General features: G+C 41.0%; 2 protein-coding genes across 3 annotated transcripts; one reads left to right on the top strand and one right to left on the bottom strand.

Moving 5' to 3' along the window:
- Positions 1 to 857: 857 nt before the first annotated feature.
- Positions 858 to 9,730, bottom strand: mis18a (MIS18 kinetochore protein A). Its single transcript, XM_088321252.1, has 5 exons — positions 9,436 to 9,730; positions 9,305 to 9,368; positions 6,588 to 6,710; positions 4,456 to 4,558; positions 858 to 1,146 (listed from the first exon to the last, which is right to left on the bottom strand). Exons 1-5 carry the CDS (start codon positions 9,680 to 9,682, stop codon positions 1,075 to 1,077), a joined length of 609 nt encoding a protein of 202 aa, XP_088177378.1. The 5' UTR covers positions 9,683 to 9,730; the 3' UTR covers positions 858 to 1,074.
- Positions 9,731 to 12,216: 2,486 nt separating this feature from the next.
- On the top strand, positions 12,217 to 19,732 carry haus1 (HAUS augmin-like complex, subunit 1). Of its 2 annotated transcripts, XM_088321240.1 has the most exons (10): positions 12,217 to 12,359; positions 12,423 to 12,597; positions 14,112 to 14,247; positions 15,564 to 15,698; positions 16,769 to 16,892; positions 16,972 to 17,037; positions 17,102 to 17,173; positions 18,903 to 18,950; positions 19,013 to 19,092; positions 19,539 to 19,732. In XM_088321240.1, exons 1-9 carry the CDS (start codon positions 12,339 to 12,341, stop codon positions 19,058 to 19,060), a joined length of 825 nt encoding a protein of 274 aa, XP_088177366.1. In that variant the 5' UTR covers positions 12,217 to 12,338; the 3' UTR covers positions 19,061 to 19,092; positions 19,539 to 19,732. The 2 variants fall into 2 exon arrangements, with proteins under 2 accessions (XP_088177366.1, XP_088177365.1); XM_088321239.1 differs by lacking the exon at positions 19,539 to 19,732 and having other exon boundaries at positions 19,013 to 19,294.
- Positions 19,733 to 20,123: the final 391 nt, after the last annotated feature.

The raw sequence follows: 20,123 nt of genomic DNA, 5'->3' as shown, positions 1-20,123 counted from the left end.
CTGCAGCTTGTTTTTCTCTTGCGCTTCTCCAAGGGTTGTCTCGCGGGCCGGATTCAATCCCTTAGCGGGCCTGATCTGGCCCGCGGGCCGCCTGTTTGACACCTGTGAACTGGAGGGTCGTTACTCCACTAGTGAAAGGTCGACGCTGAATTACACCGTCTTCACTTCTTTGACTGTTCCTCTTCAACTCATGAAGAAACATTAAACCCTCAATTTGCCAGCAACACAACATAAAACACATGAGATACAAAATTCAACTGAATTAGAGGTAAAATCTGAGCGCAGCCCGACATGAAATTGGGTTCAGTCAGGCGTATAATGTCAATCATTACGTTCGGGTTTGGACCAAGCTTCTTTTGACCCCTTATCTGACTCAGATGCAGGACATTCATCATCTGGTCGCAGTTGTTTTACGGGCTTTTTTCAATTACCTTTTTAAATAAAGTAACTCGTAACCCATTTCTTTTTTCAGTAACGCACATTGAACCATGCAGCACGGCGGCACGGTGGTTAGCGCGTGTGCAGGCACAGTTCTAAGGTCTTGGGAACCTCCTGTGTGGGTTCAAATCCAGCTACCGGACTTCCTGTGCAGAGTTTGTATGTTCTCCCTGTGCTTGCGTGGGTTTCCTCCGGGCACTCCGGTTTCCTCCCACATTCCAAAGACATGCATTTCAGGTGGATTGGCCGGTCCAAATTGTCCCTAGGTGTGAATGAGCGAGCGAGTTGTCTGTCCCTGTGTGCCCTGGGATTGGCTGGCAACCAGTTCAGGATGTCCCCTGCCCACAGCCCGATGATTGCTGGGATGGGCTCCAGCACCCCCGCAACCCTACTGAGGATAAGCGGTGCAGCTTATGAGATGAGACGTTGAACCATTTTATTTTGAAAATACATCCATCTTCTCGACCCCAAAAAATAAGTGTTTTTCAGACCAAAGTGAACAGTGAACACCAAAACAGGCATGTTAGGGGGGGAGGGAAACGAACCTGTATAGATTCATTCCCCGGCATGAGAAACGGGGGCCCGTTGGGACCCTGAAATGCTGACTGGAGCAATTTCCCCCGGATTGACAGACGCTCAGGCCTTGTCCTGAGCGGCGTTTTCAAGCTCCTTCACACGCTGCGCCATGGAAACAACCAGAATCTTCATCTGGTGAGGGGAGGAGGGGGGGCGATGGTAGGGTAAAAAGTAGACAGGTGGGAAATTAAAAAGAGCAGCAGGAAAGGAAGATAATTTGGGAGAGCAGGAGGTGGATGGAAAATTGGGGTTGGGGGGGTCAAATGGGGATAGAGAATATTCCTTTTATGGATTTTCCAACCTCATTTTTTATGCATTATACATTATATTTAAACTTTGTCCATGTGCCAATAAACACCTTCAACGCTGGATTACGAAAATAGACACTGGAAACGTCATTAATCCCCGCTCCCCATTTGATCAGATGAAAAAAAATGATGAATTTCTCGCCGATACGTATCCATTTCTGCGTAATCTCATGCACAACAACATGTTTTGGCACATGCTTGGGAGTCTTTTGTCTCCGGTCAAGAAGAAGACGAGACCACAGCGCCCCTCGTAGGTCAAACTTAGTAGTGTCTCCCCAGCAAACAAAGGCCATTAGAAGGTAAACACCCTGCAGACGTTTATAAATTCAATCAGGGTTCAAATTCTAGCGAATGAGCGAATCAATGCGGGAGGGGAGGAATGTGAGAGACAAAAAGAAATCATGAAAGGTACATTTCAATCAGTCAATTGAGAAAAAAATGGTGATGGTTTTGTAAGAATTGATATTGTACTATAAAAAGAAAGATGAACTGAGCCTCGTTTATTGAAATCTATCCTTAGTGGAGAAAATGAGTCAACGGTGACGATGGAGAGGAGCTCACCACAGGTGAGCTCATCGATGACAAAGATGATGTCATTCTCAAAATAGAGAAGCAGATGAGACAAAGAGACCTTGGATGATGACGATTTATACACTGCTGTTCACAGGTTGGGGGTCGCTTAAGAATATCCTTATTTTTGTTGGAAGTAATCAAAAATCCAGCACATACATTGTTGCTTTCAAAACGTCACGAAATTGTGAATATGCTGGATTTGTTCAGACCAAAAACAATCGACTTTGGCCTGGACGGATCTGTTGACACTAACAAAGATGTTATATAACGTAATTGTGAATATGCTTGATTGCTATTAAGATTTTCAAGAAGGGTTGTTCAAACCTCACTTTGTGTTTGCTGTCAAACGTCATATTGAAATATAATATTGTGAATGTGCTTAATTGCTGTTGCGATTGTCAAGAAAAATTGTTCAAACCTCACATTGTTTATTTGCTAAAAAACAAAAAACCAAGAAGTATTTAATTGCTGTTAAAAGTGTCGATAAAAACTCATATTGTTGGGATATGATATAATGAAATTGTGTGTTTAATTGCTGTTAAAAATGTCGAAAACATTGCTCAAACACCACATTGTTTATTTGCTGTTTATGGTGTCAATAAAATTGTTCAAACCAAAAAAATACATTGTTGCTTTCGTAAAAGATTCTATTAACTGCAAATTTCTTTTAATTTTAATTCAATATTTACATAGGTTTATAGAGGCCCCTTTCCAGCAACCAGCACTCCAATGTTCTAATTGCACATCGTGTTTGCCTATTGTGTTAGAAAGCTAATGGAGAACTTGAAAACCCTCATGAGATGATGTTAGCGCAGCAAAGAGCAGTTTAGATGGTTATATAAGCTATAAAACTGACTATCTGGAGCATCACACGTGAGGGTGCGATTTAACTTCAGAATGACCAGAAAGAAAAATAATGAAGGCTATTCCTTGTGAGAAATGACCAAAAAACTGAAGATAATCTACACCAATGTGCAGGTCTCCCTTCAAAGAACAGCACGGGTTCTAACCAGAGTACAAAGTGGAAGGCCACGCTGAACAACCAAGCAAGAGGACAAATACATTAGTCTGTAGTTTGGGAAATACACGCCTTATAAGTGCTCAATTAGCGGCTTTGTTAAATAACATGTTGAGGTTTTGGGGTTTTTCCTTGCCCTCATGTAGGTTTTAGATCAGGGGAGTCTTGTAGTATGCAAAAATCTGTAGTCTGTGCAGCCCTTTGAGACTACTTGTGATTAAAGGCTTCACAAATAAACATGGCTTGACTAATAACTGTGAAACACCCGTGTCGACATCTACAGAGAAGAGGCGACTCCAAGATGCTGGCCTTCAAAGCAGCGTGGCAAAGAAAAAGCCATGTCTGAAACTGGCCAACAAAAGGTAGAGTTTAATATGGGCAAAAGTAAAAGAGTCTCATAGACAGATTAATCAAAGTTTGAGGTGTTTGGATCACACAAAAGAACACTAGTGAGATGCAGAACAACTGAAGAGATGCTGGAAGAGTGCCACATGGCATCAGGCATACGTAGTGAAGGATTTTATACATTTGACTATAAAGGATTTTACACGATTGACTCATAATGCAATGAAGATTTTTACTGAATAGGTTCCAGGTCAGGCTGTTCCAAATACAGAATATTTTTTCTAGTTCTGTTGACATAGTTATTGACTGACAGACGGCAGGCGTTGTTTTGAGAACAAGGCGCTGTGTTGTGAGAACGAAGGGCACAAACAATTCCTTGGCACGCCCACGGGAGGAGCCGAGACGCCATCTTGCGGGGAGACGTGGGCCAAGAAGAAGAGAGCTAAAGGACTTAAGAAGAGGGCTCCCCAGAGACTCCAACGTCACTAATTCGCCCGTTTTTGATGGAGTACACTTAGTTATATTGTTAATGAAATTAAGTCTGCCCCCGTGTGGAAATGTTGGCTTTCTTTTTCATCTTTTCCATCAAGAAACAAGCACGCAAAAATTGTTGGGTGAATGTAGATTGTGTTTGGTTAATGGAGTCAGATAACTAATTCGAACAATTTGGTAAACGGTACATTTTGATATTTAAAGCCCAACAGTAGCCATGGTAATGTTATGGTCTGAGGTTGCTTGAACATGGTCAAAGGGGCTAGCACTATGCCATACCCTAAGGACAACCTTCGATTGGATCAAATTTCCTCCTCCAACAGGACAATGACCCAAAACACCCCTAATGATGCAAGGTAAGAAGCAGGAAGTTGGTGTTTTGTCTAGCGTGGGAGCAGCTGGACTGTGCCGGTCAACCCGATCCAACTAATGGGGGTTCTTCTAGAAACCTGGAATGAAATGTCTGCATATTTCCTCAACAAATTGGCAAAAGTCTGCAATGCTCTATGTTCTGAAAATGGAGTATTCTTTGACAAAAGCAAAGTTTGAAGGGTACAATTATTTTCAGTATTTCCAATGTCTTGACTACATTTCCTATTTATTTCACAACGTATTTGATCAATAAAAGTGTGACTTTTTATGGAAATTCGTCTGGGTGAAGGCAAACTTTTGAACAATAATTTTGTATATAGTTTTAGTGGTTACCTGTGTCAATGCCTCTTCAACCTGGCCTCTGCATTCCAAAGTCAATGGCTGCTCTTTGGGGCTCTCTGAGAACAACATCTGGCTCCCGGATCCCAGGACATAACTGTAATTATAACCAACAGCAAAATTATAACGGTAAATAACAATAATAATTCTCCAACAATCTATAAACTCTTCCTCATAATATCCCGGTTTGACTTTTGCATACTTGTTGCATCACAGATTTCTTGAAAGAATCATTAATTATTGCTGTGGATTTTTATGTCCATGGCGGAATTTCGGCATCACTTTGAGAGCGCCAATTTGCTTAAACCAATCAGACAACCACTTTCTGTTTCCTGGGCACTGATTGGAGCAATCCTAACGAATAGTTTGCATGAAGAACAAAACGGTTTTATAGTTTGCGAGAAATCCAATTAGAGGGCAAGCACGAGCGACGCCATTATGAAAACAGACTTTCACATTCATTCATTCATTCAAAAACGTATTAATACGTTTTTCTTGTTTTGTTTTTAAAAACGATTATGTCACGTCTCACCAACATGCATCAAGCTTAATCGAATTATTTCACTATGACAACTCACTATGAGATGGCAGCAATGGCTTTGATCAGTTTGTTGTCCACACATCAAGGAAGCCCAACTTCCTAGTGTTACTTCCAGTATCCAGCGAATTACTGTGTGTGGGCGGCCACGCATGGCGAATAAGTGTAGTGAAGCAATGTGGTAAGCATTACAAGATATTGACAAATAGTAATAAGCAGTTAACTCCTCAAAGTTTTGTTGTCTGAGGCCTCTCCAATATTACAAGACGTGAGCTATGCCGTTATGTCGTGAAGGATTTTTTATTTTATTTAATTGACTATAAGGGATTTTACAAATTAGTCATTGAACGCAATGGAGATTTTTCACAGAGGAGGCTGAAGTTCGAGGACAGGTCGCGCCGTTCTAAGTGTGGAGTGTTTTGGCTGGGGAATTCTGATAGCGGGGCCCTGATAAGGGAATTAGGCCTTGTTTTGATAAACGCTTGGCATTGTTTTAAGCTGATATGAGTTTCCTTTAGACATTGCGGCGCCTTTCGGCGAGGAGGTGGTGAAGCTGGCACCTGACCCGCCCCATGGGGGAGGAGGGGGGCCTTCGTGACGCACCGGTCAGAGGTGGGGAGTTCCTGGCCCACCCATGGGGGGTGGCTGACGCCCCGATGTGTGAAAAGACGGAAGACGGAAGGAGAGACGAGAGCAGATCAGAGATGGTGAGAGGGAGGCTCAACAAAGACGAATTAGACTAATTCGACAATAATTCGGCTAAATTCGATGGAATTCACTTAAATACTTTAAGAAAATAAATTCAGATTCAGATCTACTTTATTGTCATTCTAGTACACGTGTATACAGAACGAAATGTCGATACATCTGACCCGCAGTTTCCTTGAATGTACAGATATAAATAAAATGTTGTATTGAGTTGGAGTATTGAGTACTAATAATATACTAATAATTATGGCTACGTATAGTATTTTACAGTAGCGCAAATAGTGCAAGAGGAGCAGCTAACCAGATGTGCAAAAAGGGCAGTCAGGTAAACAAGTCAGGTAAACAGTAACAATAACGCTGTAAGTACAATAGTGCAGAGAAACAGATGTGCAAGGAGTGGCTAGCTATAAAGAAATCTGCCTCAGTGTGGAAATGCCTGTCTCTTGTCAATATTTTCCCTAAAATTAAGAAACGAGCATGCATTGTTAGGAGAAGGAAGTTTGTGTTTGGTTAATGGAGTCAGCTAACTAATTTGAACAATTTGGTAAACGCTACATTTGTAATATAGTTTTTTCCCTAACAGTCGCTATGACTTTTTCTTGCTTGGCGTGTTCCTATCAAAGCACTCTTATGCTCATTATCCAGTTTGGACCAGCTGAGACTGTTGAGTCTCACATAGTCACCCTGTGGCTTGGCAGAAGCAAAGACTTACACTATATGCGGACGAATACAACTGTGGCATTTTCACCGTGGAGACAGGAATTAAAACATATCCTTAATAAAATATGCCAATTGTAATAAGGCAATTTAGAGTAAGCTGGGGTTGGAGTACTCTCAAAGACATCAACTGCAATCAAAACATAAATTCTAGGCGACCCACCTTTCGACATGAGCCACACTGATGCAGAAGGCGGATCTCATGTGGTCCAGTTTCTTGGGTGTAGATTTGTAGATCATGCCAAGGACCGTACGGCAACCCGCACACATCAAATCCACAATTAGACTGGCAGGAAGAGAGTGATAAGGTCTTGTTTGATTTTTATCATAGAAAAAAAAACGTGTTAACAATATAAAGCAGGGATGTCAAACTGGCTCCAGGAGGGGATCCAGACTTTCTGTTCTCAGGCGGGCAGGATGAGTAAAATAAAGTAAAACTCCAAAGTGTAAGCTCTGTTTTTAAGTACAGACACTACCCTACTTACGAACGAGATGGGTTCCGGACGTTATTTCGCATGTTGAATTTGTCCGCAAGTTGCTTCAGTGCTATATTTTGTATGTTTAAGGTTTGTATAAGTCTGTTTAAGGCTTGTATAGGTAACCTGTATTGTTTTGGACTAAAAAAATAAACATTTCATCAAATAATATGCTCTAAAGATAGAGAGAAGTTTAACTTACTTTTGGAAGATGCGCTTCAAGAGGTCCTTAGAGAGTGGTAAAAAAAAAAGCGATCCGACCATTTTCTCAATTGCATCAAGCTTATTCCACTTTCATTTCAAATAAATCGGCTGGCCTCTTTACACTTCATACCAACCATATTAAATGGATGCACAAGATATTCAACAATAAAAAGTTCTTAGCACACTGGAGATACAGTATAGAATGTTTACACACGAAATAGGAAGAGGATTTCTTCTTTAGGGTGGATGCTGGGTGACGCTTTATTGTTCAGCTTACATTAGTAACCTACCCTATATATTATAATCATGAACGGCAAGAGGTCTATTACAAACAGAACACCTTTATTTAGAAACAATGAGGAAAAAATATTTAAAGTTTGGCTTTGAATGTGTTAACTGGTTTATTTTAACAACCGAACCAACTCGCCACGCTAAACAAACTCAACACTGCCCTCTAGCAGCCAGGAGAAGCATTTGGTCTGCATTTATTTAAAAAAAAAATCTTAACTTTCGATATGACCTAAAGACTCGCTACTTTTTCTGACATACGATATTAATTTATGGCGGTCTGGACTAAATCATCCAACGAGCCAGAACCTGCCTGCGAGCTGTATGTTTGACATGCAAGGTGTAGAGGCTTCTGCCTTTACAAAATTGATCCACCTAGTTAAGAAGTTTAGACGGCATAAAATCCGCCAGGCAACCCAGGGTGCATGAGTCATCCCAGCATGCTTTTTGTGTCACCGTCACAGTTAGGAAACAGGGAGGAGAAGGTGGAAGATGGCAGGGAGGACACAGCCCATATTAAAATTAAAGACATTATAGCAAAATTCCGTGAAGTCCCAGAATTTGTGGAAAGGAACCATCCAGGAAAAGTGTATAAAAGTCAGGCTATGGCTCATTATAACAATCTTTGCATCTCGCATTTCCCGCCAATTGCCAAAACCTAGCAAAAGCAGACATCATTGGATCAGTTTTTCAGGAAACGGGACGCAAAAGGTTCATGAATATTTCTTATTACTTCCTTTATTCTTTTTTTTTTACATTATCAGCGATAATCTAATTTTAATAACCATTTGATTCATGTTCTTGTTTACTGATCATCAGCAGTGTTTTTGCCTAGCGTTTCTTGAAAAACTGATCCAATGACATCTGCTTTTCTCAGCTTTTGAAAGTCTGTCAGAAATACGCTAGGCAGACATAATAATGAGCGATAGCCTGACCTGTCAACCATTTTTCTGGGTGATTTCTTTCCACAAATTCAAATACTGTTTTGGGCCAAAATGTCTTTAATTTGGGCTGATGTTGGCTCTAAACCCCTCCTGCACAGCAGTATGTGTTTTTTTTGCCTTTCTATTGTCTCTTGCTTTGTTTCGATGGCCAGAAAAATTCTCTTCTGCTTTTCTCCTTGTCCACTCTTCTGCATGTCATCTCTGGAGTCCATCGTGAACAATAGCTCTTCGCAGCGGTGCCATACAGCAGACCGTTTACAGAGCGGGAAGGCAACACGAAGAGCATGCCGGGGATTCACACCTATTCATTGCCAGGTAGAACTCTGGGAGCAGCGAATGGCAATCAGGGTTGGGTAGGGTTACTTTAACTGGATTGCTTTCAATGACTTTTGGATTACTCCAATACCAAATATGCTAATAAAAGACAAAAGAAACTAAATATGAATAAAATGATGACTCACGACACGTAGTAAGCTTTCTCTCCTGGCTTTGATCTCTTTGATCTCCGGCAAAACTAACATAAAATGCGACCGAAACAAAATGAAAATAAATCCAAAAGGCTTGCCAACATCATTTTTGCCGTTCCATGTATTCCGTTACTCCCCAAGCCTGCACAAAATTTAGTTATTTGATTCATATTTAGTTTCTTTTGTCTTTTATTAGCATATTTGGTATTGGAGTAATCCAAAAGTAATTGAAAGTAATCCAGTTATAGTAACCCTACCCAACCCTGATGGCAATGCATACTGTAGAGTTTTTTTGACTTTGTATCTTGAAACGCCTTTGTAACTAGGGGTAATTATTTTCCCGTTCAGCTACTATGTAACCTGAAACTTTCGTATGTAGAGACATTTGTAAGGAGAGGTGCCACTGTACTAGATTCTAAACAACTAAGGAAATATTGTTTTTGTTCCAAAATTTGGACTATTATTTCCTCATTTTCATGAGTCTGAATAAAAATGTCTTACCAAGAACCAGCGGAGGATTCGAGCATTCGACTTCCCTTTCCCACCAGCACGTTGTTCGATACCCCTAAAAGTCACAAAATGTAGAATAAATACGTTTGAAGATTTATGGAAATAAAGAGAAGACATCTTACTCTTGAGGCGAATATGAGTGAGTTCGTCTTGGGTGCTAGCCCAGGACATGGAATCCCCGACGGGCAATTTACATTTGCTACAAATGAAAACTACTGGACCGTCGTCCTTGTCGTCCTCTTCCTTCTCTATGAGGGAGTTTAAAGTAAATAGCTTGTCGTCGACGGCATTGCAGTCGACAGTAAACGTTTCGAAGGCTTTATTTAAACTTGTCAGGTCGTTTGTTGAATATTCCAGCCGTGACGCCATTTTATGTTTGAATTCTCGCGGCTGGGGGAAATGTCGTTAGGGAACGGAACGGCTTTATGAGCAGACTCTTGGAAGTGAAGGACGGGAATTGGCTCTCCCACCAGTCAGGAGATGGTTCCCTACCAGATTTTTTTTCCCCTCTTGTGATTGGTCGGTGATATGCTTATTCTTTAGGGATTCTGTGTTGTTGACTTTTTCTATTTTGTATCTTTTTTTTTTCTTCTTTTCTTTCTTCTCTTTATTTATTTTTCTTCTTTTCTTTCTTCACTCCTAGTCTTTACTTCTCCGTTCTTGCCTTTCTTATTTTTTCTTCTTTTTTTCTTGCTTTTCTTCATTTTTTTCCTTTTTTCCATTTATCTTTTATTTTTTCTTCTTTTGTTTCGTTTTGCCTAGCTTTTTTACTTATTATTTCTTAACATATTCTTTTTTTTCTCACTTTTGTTTCTTTTTTGTTTTAGTTTTTTTGCTTTTTCTCTTATTTATTGTTTTAGTTTACACGTTCTTCGTATTATGTTCCTTTCCCCTTAACCTTTGTTGTTTTTCACGATTTTTTTTCCTTTTTTTTCATCAATTTTCTCTCTTGTTCTTTTTTGTTTTTTTTATTGCTTTTCTTCTGTTTCTTGGCTTGACTTTTGACCGTTTTCAAGTAAATTCATGCATAATGTTAAATAATAGTTGGTAACATGGATTAAAAGAATAAAGCTGAAGAGCCGTTTGAGAGCCGAAAGAGTCAGCTCTTTTTAGTGAGCCGAGCCGAAAAACCCTGTCTCCTAAAAAGAGCCGGAATTCCCATCACTACCCACGGCGAAGAAGAGTTACATAGAGGAAGTAAGATAGTTCACTACCTGAACTTGTCTTTTCGGTTTTGTGGCCGACAATCAGGCTTATTTATTTTACGTCCTATACTCACTAATAGAGTCGGATGCGTTACTAGAAAACTGTGGTTATAGTTACTAGTTACTTCAGTTAAAAAGTAATCGCATTACCCCCCAGATTATTGAAATCCAAAAGTATCTCTCTGAAGGTCACTGCATTGTTACAAATCACCATATATACTTGCATTGAAGCCGACTTACTAAAACGGCTTAAAAATGGCCAAATAAGAAAAGAAATAGAAAGAAATAGGTACATCAACCCATGTAAGAGGCGAACCCGTTATATTTCTTGACTCGTGCAATCTTGAGACTTAGCCGAGACACTCCATATCCATTTTGTCTGTGGACTTCAAACCACTTGAAAATTTCCTTCTCCATTTCTGGGTAACATCCAAGGCGTTTTCTTTTTCTTTTTCCTCAAAATAATTTTATAAATAAAAAAGCAATATTCAACATTCTTTTACCATAAATTCTGTGCTCAGGTTTGCCCCATTGAGCTCATTGTTCCTGTATAAGCCACGCCCCCTAACCCACGTGCTGCCTACCATTGGCTACTGGTGACACACAACCATCTATGCACGTGTAAACTGACACCCTGATTTCAATACTTTATATCATTGTTGTAAATATGGTGTGATGTGAGCATATAGGGTAGGAAGAATATCAGTAGGGGGAAATTACACGTCCTCATACTCGGTGCTTGGTATGTTGCCACCGTTACTGTATTCAGTATAGAGAAGCCCATGAGAAAAACGAGCTGCAAGTGGAAATATATCAACTTGATAGTGCCAAAGCCTCTCACAAATGCTGTACTTGTATCTCTCTCTTCCTCACTTGTTCTCTCACTCTTAATGTCTCTCTGTCTCTCTTTTTCTCTTTGTTCCTTTTTGTCTTTTTCTTTTCTTTTCTTTTTTCAACTCTCATTGTCTCTCTCTGTTTTGTCTCTCTATTTCACTCTCTTTCTGTCTTTCTCTCTCCTTCCCCTTAATTTCTTATTTCTCTCAAATTCCCTCTTGCTGTCTCTTTCTCTCTTTTTTCTCTCTCCATCTCTTTCGCTCTTTTTAATCCCTCTCTAATTTTTCTTTTTTTTTTCTTTTTCTTTCTTTCGCTGTCTCTCTTTCTATCTCCACATCTCTAACTTTCTTTCTATTTAATCTTCTCACTCGCTCTCTTCCTCCCATGTTCTTTCCCTCTTTTTCTTTCTCTCTCTCTATTTGTTTTACTCTCCGTCTTTCTCTCTATCTCTCTCCCTCTCTGCCTCTCGCTCATTTTTTTCTCTCTTTCTCGCTTTTTGTATTTTCTCTTTTCCCCTCTCTTTTTTTCAGTACTGTTGTCTTTCTTGCTCTTTTTCTGTTCTTCTCTTTTTATGATCTTTTTCTTTCCCTTCATCTCTTTCTCTCTCTTCCTTTCTGCCTCTTTCATTGTTCGTTTTGTATCTCTCTCTCCCCGTCTTTTTCTTTCCCTCCCTCATTCTCTATTTCTCTCTGCCAACTCTCTTTTGTCCCTTTCTTTTTCCTTCTTTTCTACCTTGCGAGACTTGGTCCCCATACCTAAAATGCGTTTGTATCACAGCGTCCCCAAATCGTTTACAGCAAGGTTGATTTTCTTTCTTTATTTCATCTTTGTAAAAGGGGCGGATCCTTTCTTCTGATTGGGCAACAACCGAGACGGCAAAATAACAATCCGGAAGTATTTTCGGATAGTGTCAACGGCGCGAAAATAGAAAGCAAGACGACGTTGACACATAAGACATTGGACTACAAATCCAACGTTTTTCCACCATGGGTGACAAGATACAGAAAGTAGAAACAAAACTTAATTTACTTTCGCTGACTTGCTCATGTTTGACATTTGTCTATTTTCAGGTAAACAATTGGCTGACTGCGGTTTTCGGCGACGAAACTGTTCCGGAATTTGAAGTGAATGTAAGGACAATGGACGTTTTGGAGCAACTCGCCCAGTCCAGCAATGTTCGATGTCAAAATGTCTCTCTGCTCACTGAAGACTTGGTACAAAAAGCTGCAGAGTACCAGGCTGACGGTAAAATGTTTTACTTGTATTGGAATACAGTATACCCCCGGGATACGACATTCTGTGGTGGGTTGAGGTTGCCGTATAGCGGGGGGTATAAATAGGTTAAGTGACTAATGCCTAAAATATCTCATCTCATCTCATTAGCTGCACCGCTTATCCTCAGTAGGGTTGCGGGGGTGCTGGAGCCCATCCCAGCAATCGTCGGCCAGTGGGCAGGGGACACCCTGAACTGGTTGCCAGCCAATCGCAGGGCACACGGGGACAGACAACTCACTCGCTCATTCACACCTAGGGACAATTTGGACTGGCCAATTCACCTGAAATGCATATTTAATATTATATAATAATAATATAATATTTAAATGAGAAATTGTATACAGTAGTGTTGCTAATGCATATTATTCATACGTATGATTAAATGAACAGTAATCCCTCGTTTTTCGCGGGGGTTGCATACCAATAAAGTCCCGCAATAGTCAAAACCAATAGTCAATAAAATATATGACTCACAAAGAACAAAAAATACAGAACACAGAATTGCAGTTGAATGAACGAATGGTCGTTATTGTCATTATACAGAAGTACAACTAAATTGGAGGGTTTCTTTCAGTGTAAGAAAGTGATTTAGAGAGCAGCACACTAGCATCAGGTATCCTCGAACTGAGCCAGGTCTTTGCTATGATCAAAATACACCCATCATGAATGTAGCGGATTCCCAAGAGTTGTAGCCCCAGGTCATTCGTTTCATGGGTAATGGATCTGGTGTTTGAGAGATAGAGGCTCGGCAGGGGGTGGCTTTCGAGAGTTGTTGCGTAGTCGGCTGGACATGCAGCCCCGCTTTTGCTTTCTCTCCCGTCGCCGCCTCGGGTCTTTTTCCTGACCCAATAACAATCCACGAAGCACCTGCCGGTGATCACTATTTATTTGCGCTCCATGCTTTGTCGTTTTTCTTTTGTTAGACCGAACAATCCAGTTGGAATTTTTTTGTTTTCGGCATGGAAAATTATCTGCTTTTGATGTTGAATAGCGGGGAACATACTGTAAAGAGGGGCTTAAAAAACATACCCCACACGTGAAAGTGAAATCGTCGTAAGTCGGGAACACCATATCCCAGGGTCTATGGAAATGGAAATGAAATGGTCTGCATTTATATAGCGCTTTTCAAGTCAATGAAGACTTCCCAAAGCGCTTTACAATGTGCTTCATATTTTACCCATTCACACACACTTACACCGATAGCAGCCGTGCAAGGCGCCAACCTGCTTATTGGGGGCATTACGGGTTCAGTGTCTTACCCAAGGACACTTTGACATGTAACACAGAGGAGCCGGGATTCGACCTCCTCCTAATGCTGCCCCCAAAAGGGTCTACCGTATTTGTATTGGAGTTTCAATGTTTCCCACTGAGCAAAACACTAGTGTATGTATTCTGTACTCGTCCTGTTCTATTGCACAATTCAAAAGTATAACGTATTCTTCAATAAAAATATTATGGTATTTCTTGTCTTTTTGTGGCACTAGCTACTCACCTTCAGGATGTCCTGGTTCGAAGCTTGGGTGTGTCCTTTGACAGCCTGCCCAAGTCCTGTGGGGACTACTTGTCGTCTTTGGTGGACTGCGCTTTGGTCCTGGCGGTCCGAGACACGTCGCTCTGCAGGTACAGTGTCGGAGCACCTCTACACGCCAATTTCAAGTTTTAGCTCGCCTTAAGAAAACCCAGTTCACGAGCAGTCCCAGAGGCTTCCACCAGAGACCGCTCAACGCCATGATCTTGGTCTGGTTTGCGCATGCCCCATCAGGCACACGATTCTATATCTCTATATCCAGTGGCAACTGGTCATGCGACTGCTCTCTTTGATGACACTTCTCTCATGCATTTCCGTAACATTTTGAAGGGGAGTGTTGGAATTTCATTACCAAATTGTTCAAATTAGTTATCTGACTCCATTAACCAAACACAACCTACATTCACCCAACAATTTATGCGTCCTCGTTTCTTGAGGGTAAAACGATCAGGAAGCCGACATTTCCACGCGGGGGCAGATTTAGTTTCCCTAACAGAATAACTAAGTGAATTTCATCAGAGACGGTGACGTTAAAGTCTGTGTGGCAAGCTTTCTTCTGAAGTCCTTTAGCTTTCTCTTCTTGGCCAACGTCTCCTCCCAAAATGATGGCTTCTCGGCTCCTCCCATGGGCGTGCCAAGGAATTGTTTGCGCGCCTTGATGTCGCGTTCCCAAAACAACGCTTGCGTCAACAACGTCTGGATGTGCTGATATGCTATCAGCAGTACGCAACATTCCTGCCGTTCCTGTAAACAACATCTTGCACTAGCCTGCCCTAACCTTGTACATTGAACTAAAGCAGAGTATTGTATTAAACATAATAATTTGTAGTCAATCGTATAAAATCCTTTATAGTCAAATGTATAAAATCCTTCAGGGGCAGGGACAAATTTCCTCGGATACATTTTTTTTTTCTTTTTCAAAAGATCTGCAAAAAGTGAGTGTTGCGAATCCAACTCGAAGCGAAAAAGGATGTGAGGAATGAAAACTGAGACAGGCAAAAAAGGAAATTGTGCTGTAAGAAATGGTGTGTTCATGTTCATTTATATACTATATTGTTCTATTGTAGCAACCTTAATATTAAAGGCACAGTGAATGCGCAAAAATCAGTCGTCACTCGTCCCGCACGGCTGCATTAGCACACCCTTTTAGTACAGTGACTCCCTCATAGAAAATCTCATGTTTTATTTTGTTAATATCTTATATATTATTGGTGCATTTCCTAAGTTTAATTACTATTTGAACGTGTTTAGGGATCAGAAAGATGTGTTTTAAAGCTTTTTAGGGTTCTCTTGTTGGGAGGACGGGAATAGACCATTGGTTTTCACTTGTTTCATATCAAGAAAATGATGCTCTCTCTGCACATGCCAGAAAGAGCTCCTGCTTCCAAGGTTCTGCTGTGTTCCACAGTTTGATGCTGGCACTGAACGAGCTGACCAACGAGCTCCTGGACGCAGAGAAGTCCGAGACCAAGTTGGACCGGGAGCTTCGGGACCTCAGAAACAAGCTCACCGCCACCGTGGTGCTCAGAAAACAACTACAAGAGTGAGTGGGGTAGATTGGGAATTTTGTATCTTGGTCTAGAGCAGGGGTGTCAAAGTCATTTTAACTCGGGGGCCACACGATAGAACAAACATTCTGTCGGGGGCCGGACTAGTAGATTGAAGAGAACGAAAAACAGAGATAAAGAAATAAGAGAAAGAGGGAGGGAAAAGGAGAGCGGGTGGGACAAAGAAAGAGAGAGGGCGTGAGAAACAAAAGAGATGAAGAGAAGTCTTGAGAGAGGGGGAAAGAAAGGGAGCGGAAGAAAGAAATCCAAATAGAAATAGAAAGACAGAAGGAGCGAAAAGAAAGCGCAAAGGGTAGGAAGAGAGAAAGAGAAAAGAGAGAAAAGGAAAAGGGAAGTTAGAGCAAAAGAAGTTAAAAAGACAGAGAAAGAGACAAAGAACAACAAAGGAAGAAAAAAAGAGAGACACAGAGTAAAAGAGACAGAGAGTGTGAGAAAAGGGGTGGAAAAGAGGGAGAGAAAAAGATACTCCTCCGTGGTAGAAGGTGGCCGAAAAAAAAATTCCGGCCATTTTCTCAACCCCATCAAGCTTTCTTATTCCACTTCATTTTAAATGAAACGTCTCGCCTCTTCTTAACACTTTACACCGACCATATTGAATGGATGCACGAGACAATAAAAACAATAAAAATGTCAAAGTTCTTAGCGCGCTGGAGATACAGTACAGAATGTTTACACACAAACTAGGAAGAGGAAGCGGATTTCTTCTTTATTTTACGTCGATACTTCAGGTCGGCTCCATATGTGTCTGGCGTCTTGCTGCGGCACTAGTTTTCTTTTGCATTAGCCAACAGTGGCATCTAGTGGTCAAATATTACACACTGGGGCTTTAATGGTACTGAAGGAATTGTGAAATTGGCTTTGAAAGTCCTTAAAAAGTGCTTGCATGTTGGCATGAAAATGTCTACGAACCCCGTTTTATTAATCTTCTGAATATATTTTTAAGTCTTCTTACATGTTAGTACCATGTTCAATTTTGTTGTAAACGACGTACACTACGTTGTAATCAATGACAATAAAGACTAGTGTTCTGCGTGTCTTCTCGCAGGGATGTGAGCAAAATGCGTCAGGTTCAGAAGTTGGACAGCGCTAGAACAGAGGAACGTCTTTTGAACATGGACTTTCTCAAGGCCAAAGCGAAAGAAATCCAGAGCAGGAGGGAATCCCAAGAAGTAGGAAAACCCGCATGAGCGTGAATTCCAAAATAAAGCGAGCGGGGGCAAAAAACGGTTCCCGTTTCTTTTTGGTCAGGCGCAGCTGGCTTCCAGGAACATGAAGGATTCGCTCAAGCATCAAGCCTTAGTGCAACTCTCAGAGGTGAGCTCAAGACAATTTAAGGAATTGCAGACGTTTGACTTCTGGTTTTTGTTGCTCCAAACAGGAAGTCAAAGCGCTAGAAACACAAATCGAGCCCCTGAAGAAGAAACTCCAGCCTTTCTTGGACCTCAGCCCGGTTTGTTTGACTTAAGGTTATAGTAGACCCCCAGGATACAACCTAAGTCTGTAAAATGAAAGTAACTCTTAGGTGTAATATACATCTGGATAATTAAATAACAAATGAATCCGAGTAAATCAAAGACATTTTATAGAAGTTTTGAGTAGGGAGTCCGAAATCTATTCAATATCGTGATGTTGTGCGATTGTGTAATCGCAAGACACTGCGTTTTTTTCAAGGGTTTATATTTCCATGTTTGTTTTTTACCCCGTTGTTATTTGAGTGGTGGAGTGTTCAGCCAACCAGAATTGTCACAATTTGGGTTTTAACGGCCCCGGCCAATCAGAGGCAAGTTTCAACGCCACTAGCCAATAAAAGCAAGGTCTGCAAGCCACACATCCCCACCGCAACTGTATTAAAGCTTCCCAGATGAGGGTGCTGTTTGCTTAAGGTTAAAGCATTTCAATGCTAAAGTACTCACAAAAATACAAAAACTTTCTTTTAAAATCAAAAATTGCTTCAAATTGGCAATACTGGTCTGAGAAATCGCAATTGTTTTTTCCCCCCAGATCGTGCAGCTCTTATTTAGTTTGATGTGACTTGAGCTGGTACAGGGAAGTAGTGGGTGGATGCAAACGGGACAAGACGGTGAGGTTCGATTAAAATATTTTTAAAACTTTCACTTGCAAGGATTGTCATGCCCTTAACATATTTACTCACTTTAATCACCTTCTTATTTTTAATAACAACCCTGATTGTCTATAGCTATGCAATGTATGAAGGGTAGCGATTTGTGTAATGTCTTCGCTTTTCCTGATAAGTGTAATCTTTGCTTACACATGGTGATCATGTTTTTTTCTTCTCTCTTTAGCATCAGCAAAAGTTTTGGGACCCATAGGGAACACAGCACAAAACTACAGTATCGGCACACAAAATTCTGAACTGTATGAAGAGAAATGCTATTGATTGAACTACTTCCCACAATGCCTATCTGCATTTTCATGATGTAGTTACACAAACCAATAGCAAACCAGCATGTTGTGACATTGACCAAAATTAGACGGGCATTATAGAGACATAAATTGCAAACGAACAGGTGCTTAAAATTCTTAAATGCTTGAATTTTAACGTCGTGTTTTCAAGGTTTGAAATGTGCTCGAGTTTTGGGTGAAGTGCATTTAAACGCTTGAAATCGTTGCCACGTTTCTAGGCAGTTTGACTCGATTGACTACGTATTAATAGAGAAATGTAAAACAAGCCTGCTTATAAATGACGGCGACACGTTTTAGTTTGTACATAAGTTCAACTTTTAAAAAATGGACTTACCTTTCTTTACATTTGAATGTCATCGAGTGCTGTCATAAGGAAAAAAAACAGACCATTTGATAGAACATGGAACAAACTAAGTTTCATTAAATATGCCATAAGTGAATAATAGCAGATTTGTCACATTTTTGGTACTATTTCCTACAGGCAGCACCTAAAACGATAGGACCATAGATTGCTTCACATTGGGAGAAATTGGCTTTAAGAATCATTAAAAAGTTCTGGAATCTGTCCATGTACAAACCCCTAATAGGTTGTTGATAGAGGGGAAATGCTGTAAAGAGAGGCTGAAAATAACATCCCACACTGTAAAGTGAAAACGCCATAAGGTGGGCACGATGTATCCTGAAGGTCTACCGTGCACAAAAAAGGTTCTCGATCCTTTCGGTGTTTTACTCGCAACCGATTTTCTCCCCTCCAGAGTCCGAGTCTCGCCCGGGTCAAAATCGAAGAGGCGAAAAGAGAACTGGTAAGCGCGTGTGGTCAAGTATTAGTGAAGGAAATCGACGTTTACATTTTCCACATTTCCAGGCTGCGGTGGACGCCCAGCTGGAGAGCCAGATGGAATTCAAGCCATGAAGAAGAAATTGTTTGAAGTGAGCGAATTGAAAGTAAGGGAAAACGTACGTTGCCTTTCAGAAAATTCGACGCGTGAAAGAAGTTACGGAACATTGTGGGGTCTAAATCGACCTCTTACATGTTGTGGGAGAGCTATTTTCAAGTTGCTGACACTAGGAAAATACACCAGGCAAAAGAGGAACTTACGTCCGTCTTGTTAGGAATTAAATATTAAAATATGTACTGTTTACCAAATTGTTCGAATTAGTTATCTGACTCCATTAACCAAACACAACCAGCATTCTCCTAACAATGCGCGCTCGTCTCTTGATGGGAAAAGATGGACAAGAATAGCCGACATTTTCACATGAGGGCAGATTTAATTTCTTAAACTATTTAACTAGGTGAACTCCATCGAATTAGTGTCGCTTGAGTCTCCGTCAAGCCTTCTCTCTCGATCTTCTGAAGTTCTCCCGGCCCACGTTTTTTTTTCCGCAAGCTCGTGTGCCGGCTCCTCCCATGGGCGTGCCAGGAAAAGCCCCCACGCCTCGATGTCTGGACCCCGAGCGTTTCTGCGTCACCAAGGCCCCTCTTCCGCCGGGAAGTGCTTATTATCTTATCAGCCTCACGTCAGCTCCCGCCACTCTTGTAAACAACATCTCCTACCAGGCCAGGGTGCCCTGAACTTTCACTGCTCATTGAACTTAAGCTTACTCTGTGAAAATCTTCATTGCACACAATAAATGTAACTTGTATTCAATCGTATAAAATCCTTCAGTCTCCCTGGCCGCGCTCCTATCTCTTCCCCCACCAAACTGCATTTATTTAGGCAGAACAAAGAAAGAAAGAAACGCCCCTTCGGGCGGTACCAATTAGACCTAAGATTTATGGCCCGAGCCCGAACCCGAGGCAATTTCGGGCCGGGTCGGGCCTGAAATGTCAGTCATACGGTCGGGTCGGGTCGGGTTCGGTCCTGCTTTTTTTTTTTTTTTTTTTTTTTTTAATTAATTAATAATTATAAATATATGTTCATTAAAAATATATACTTAAACTATGTATGGATACTAGACCAAGGAATACTTGT

This window comes from Urocampus carinirostris, chromosome 17, assembly GCF_059441175.1.
Source record: "Urocampus carinirostris isolate Australia breed hairy pipefish chromosome 17, RoL_Ucar_1.0, whole genome shotgun sequence".
Taxonomy (NCBI): domain Eukaryota; kingdom Metazoa; phylum Chordata; class Actinopteri; order Syngnathiformes; family Syngnathidae; genus Urocampus; species Urocampus carinirostris.
The sequence above is the reverse complement of the archived record's forward strand: the minus strand, read 5'-3'. Positions and strand labels throughout refer to the sequence as shown.

Excerpts from the sequence above, each read along its gene's own strand:
- mis18a (XM_088321252.1), bottom strand. The coding sequence starts at position 9,682 with ATGGCGTCACGGCTGGAATATTCAACAAACGACCTGACAAGTTTAAAT. Across the intron at positions 9,369-9,435 it reads CACTCATATTCGCCTCAAGA|GGGTATCGAACAACGTGCTG; the intron begins GTAAGATGTCTT and ends TGTGACTTTTAG. Across the intron at positions 1,147-4,455 it reads TTGAAGAGGCATTGACACAG|ATGAAGATTCTGGTTGTTTC; the intron begins GTAACCACTAAA and ends TCCCCTCACCAG.
- haus1 (XM_088321240.1), top strand. The coding sequence starts at position 12,339 with ATGGGTGACAAGATACAGAAA. Across the intron at positions 15,699-16,768 it reads CTCAGAAAACAACTACAAGA|GGATGTGAGCAAAATGCGTC; the intron begins GTGAGTGGGGTA and ends GTCTTCTCGCAG. Across the intron at positions 16,893-16,971 it reads GCAGGAGGGAATCCCAAGAA|GCGCAGCTGGCTTCCAGGAA; the intron begins GTAGGAAAACCC and ends CTTTTTGGTCAG.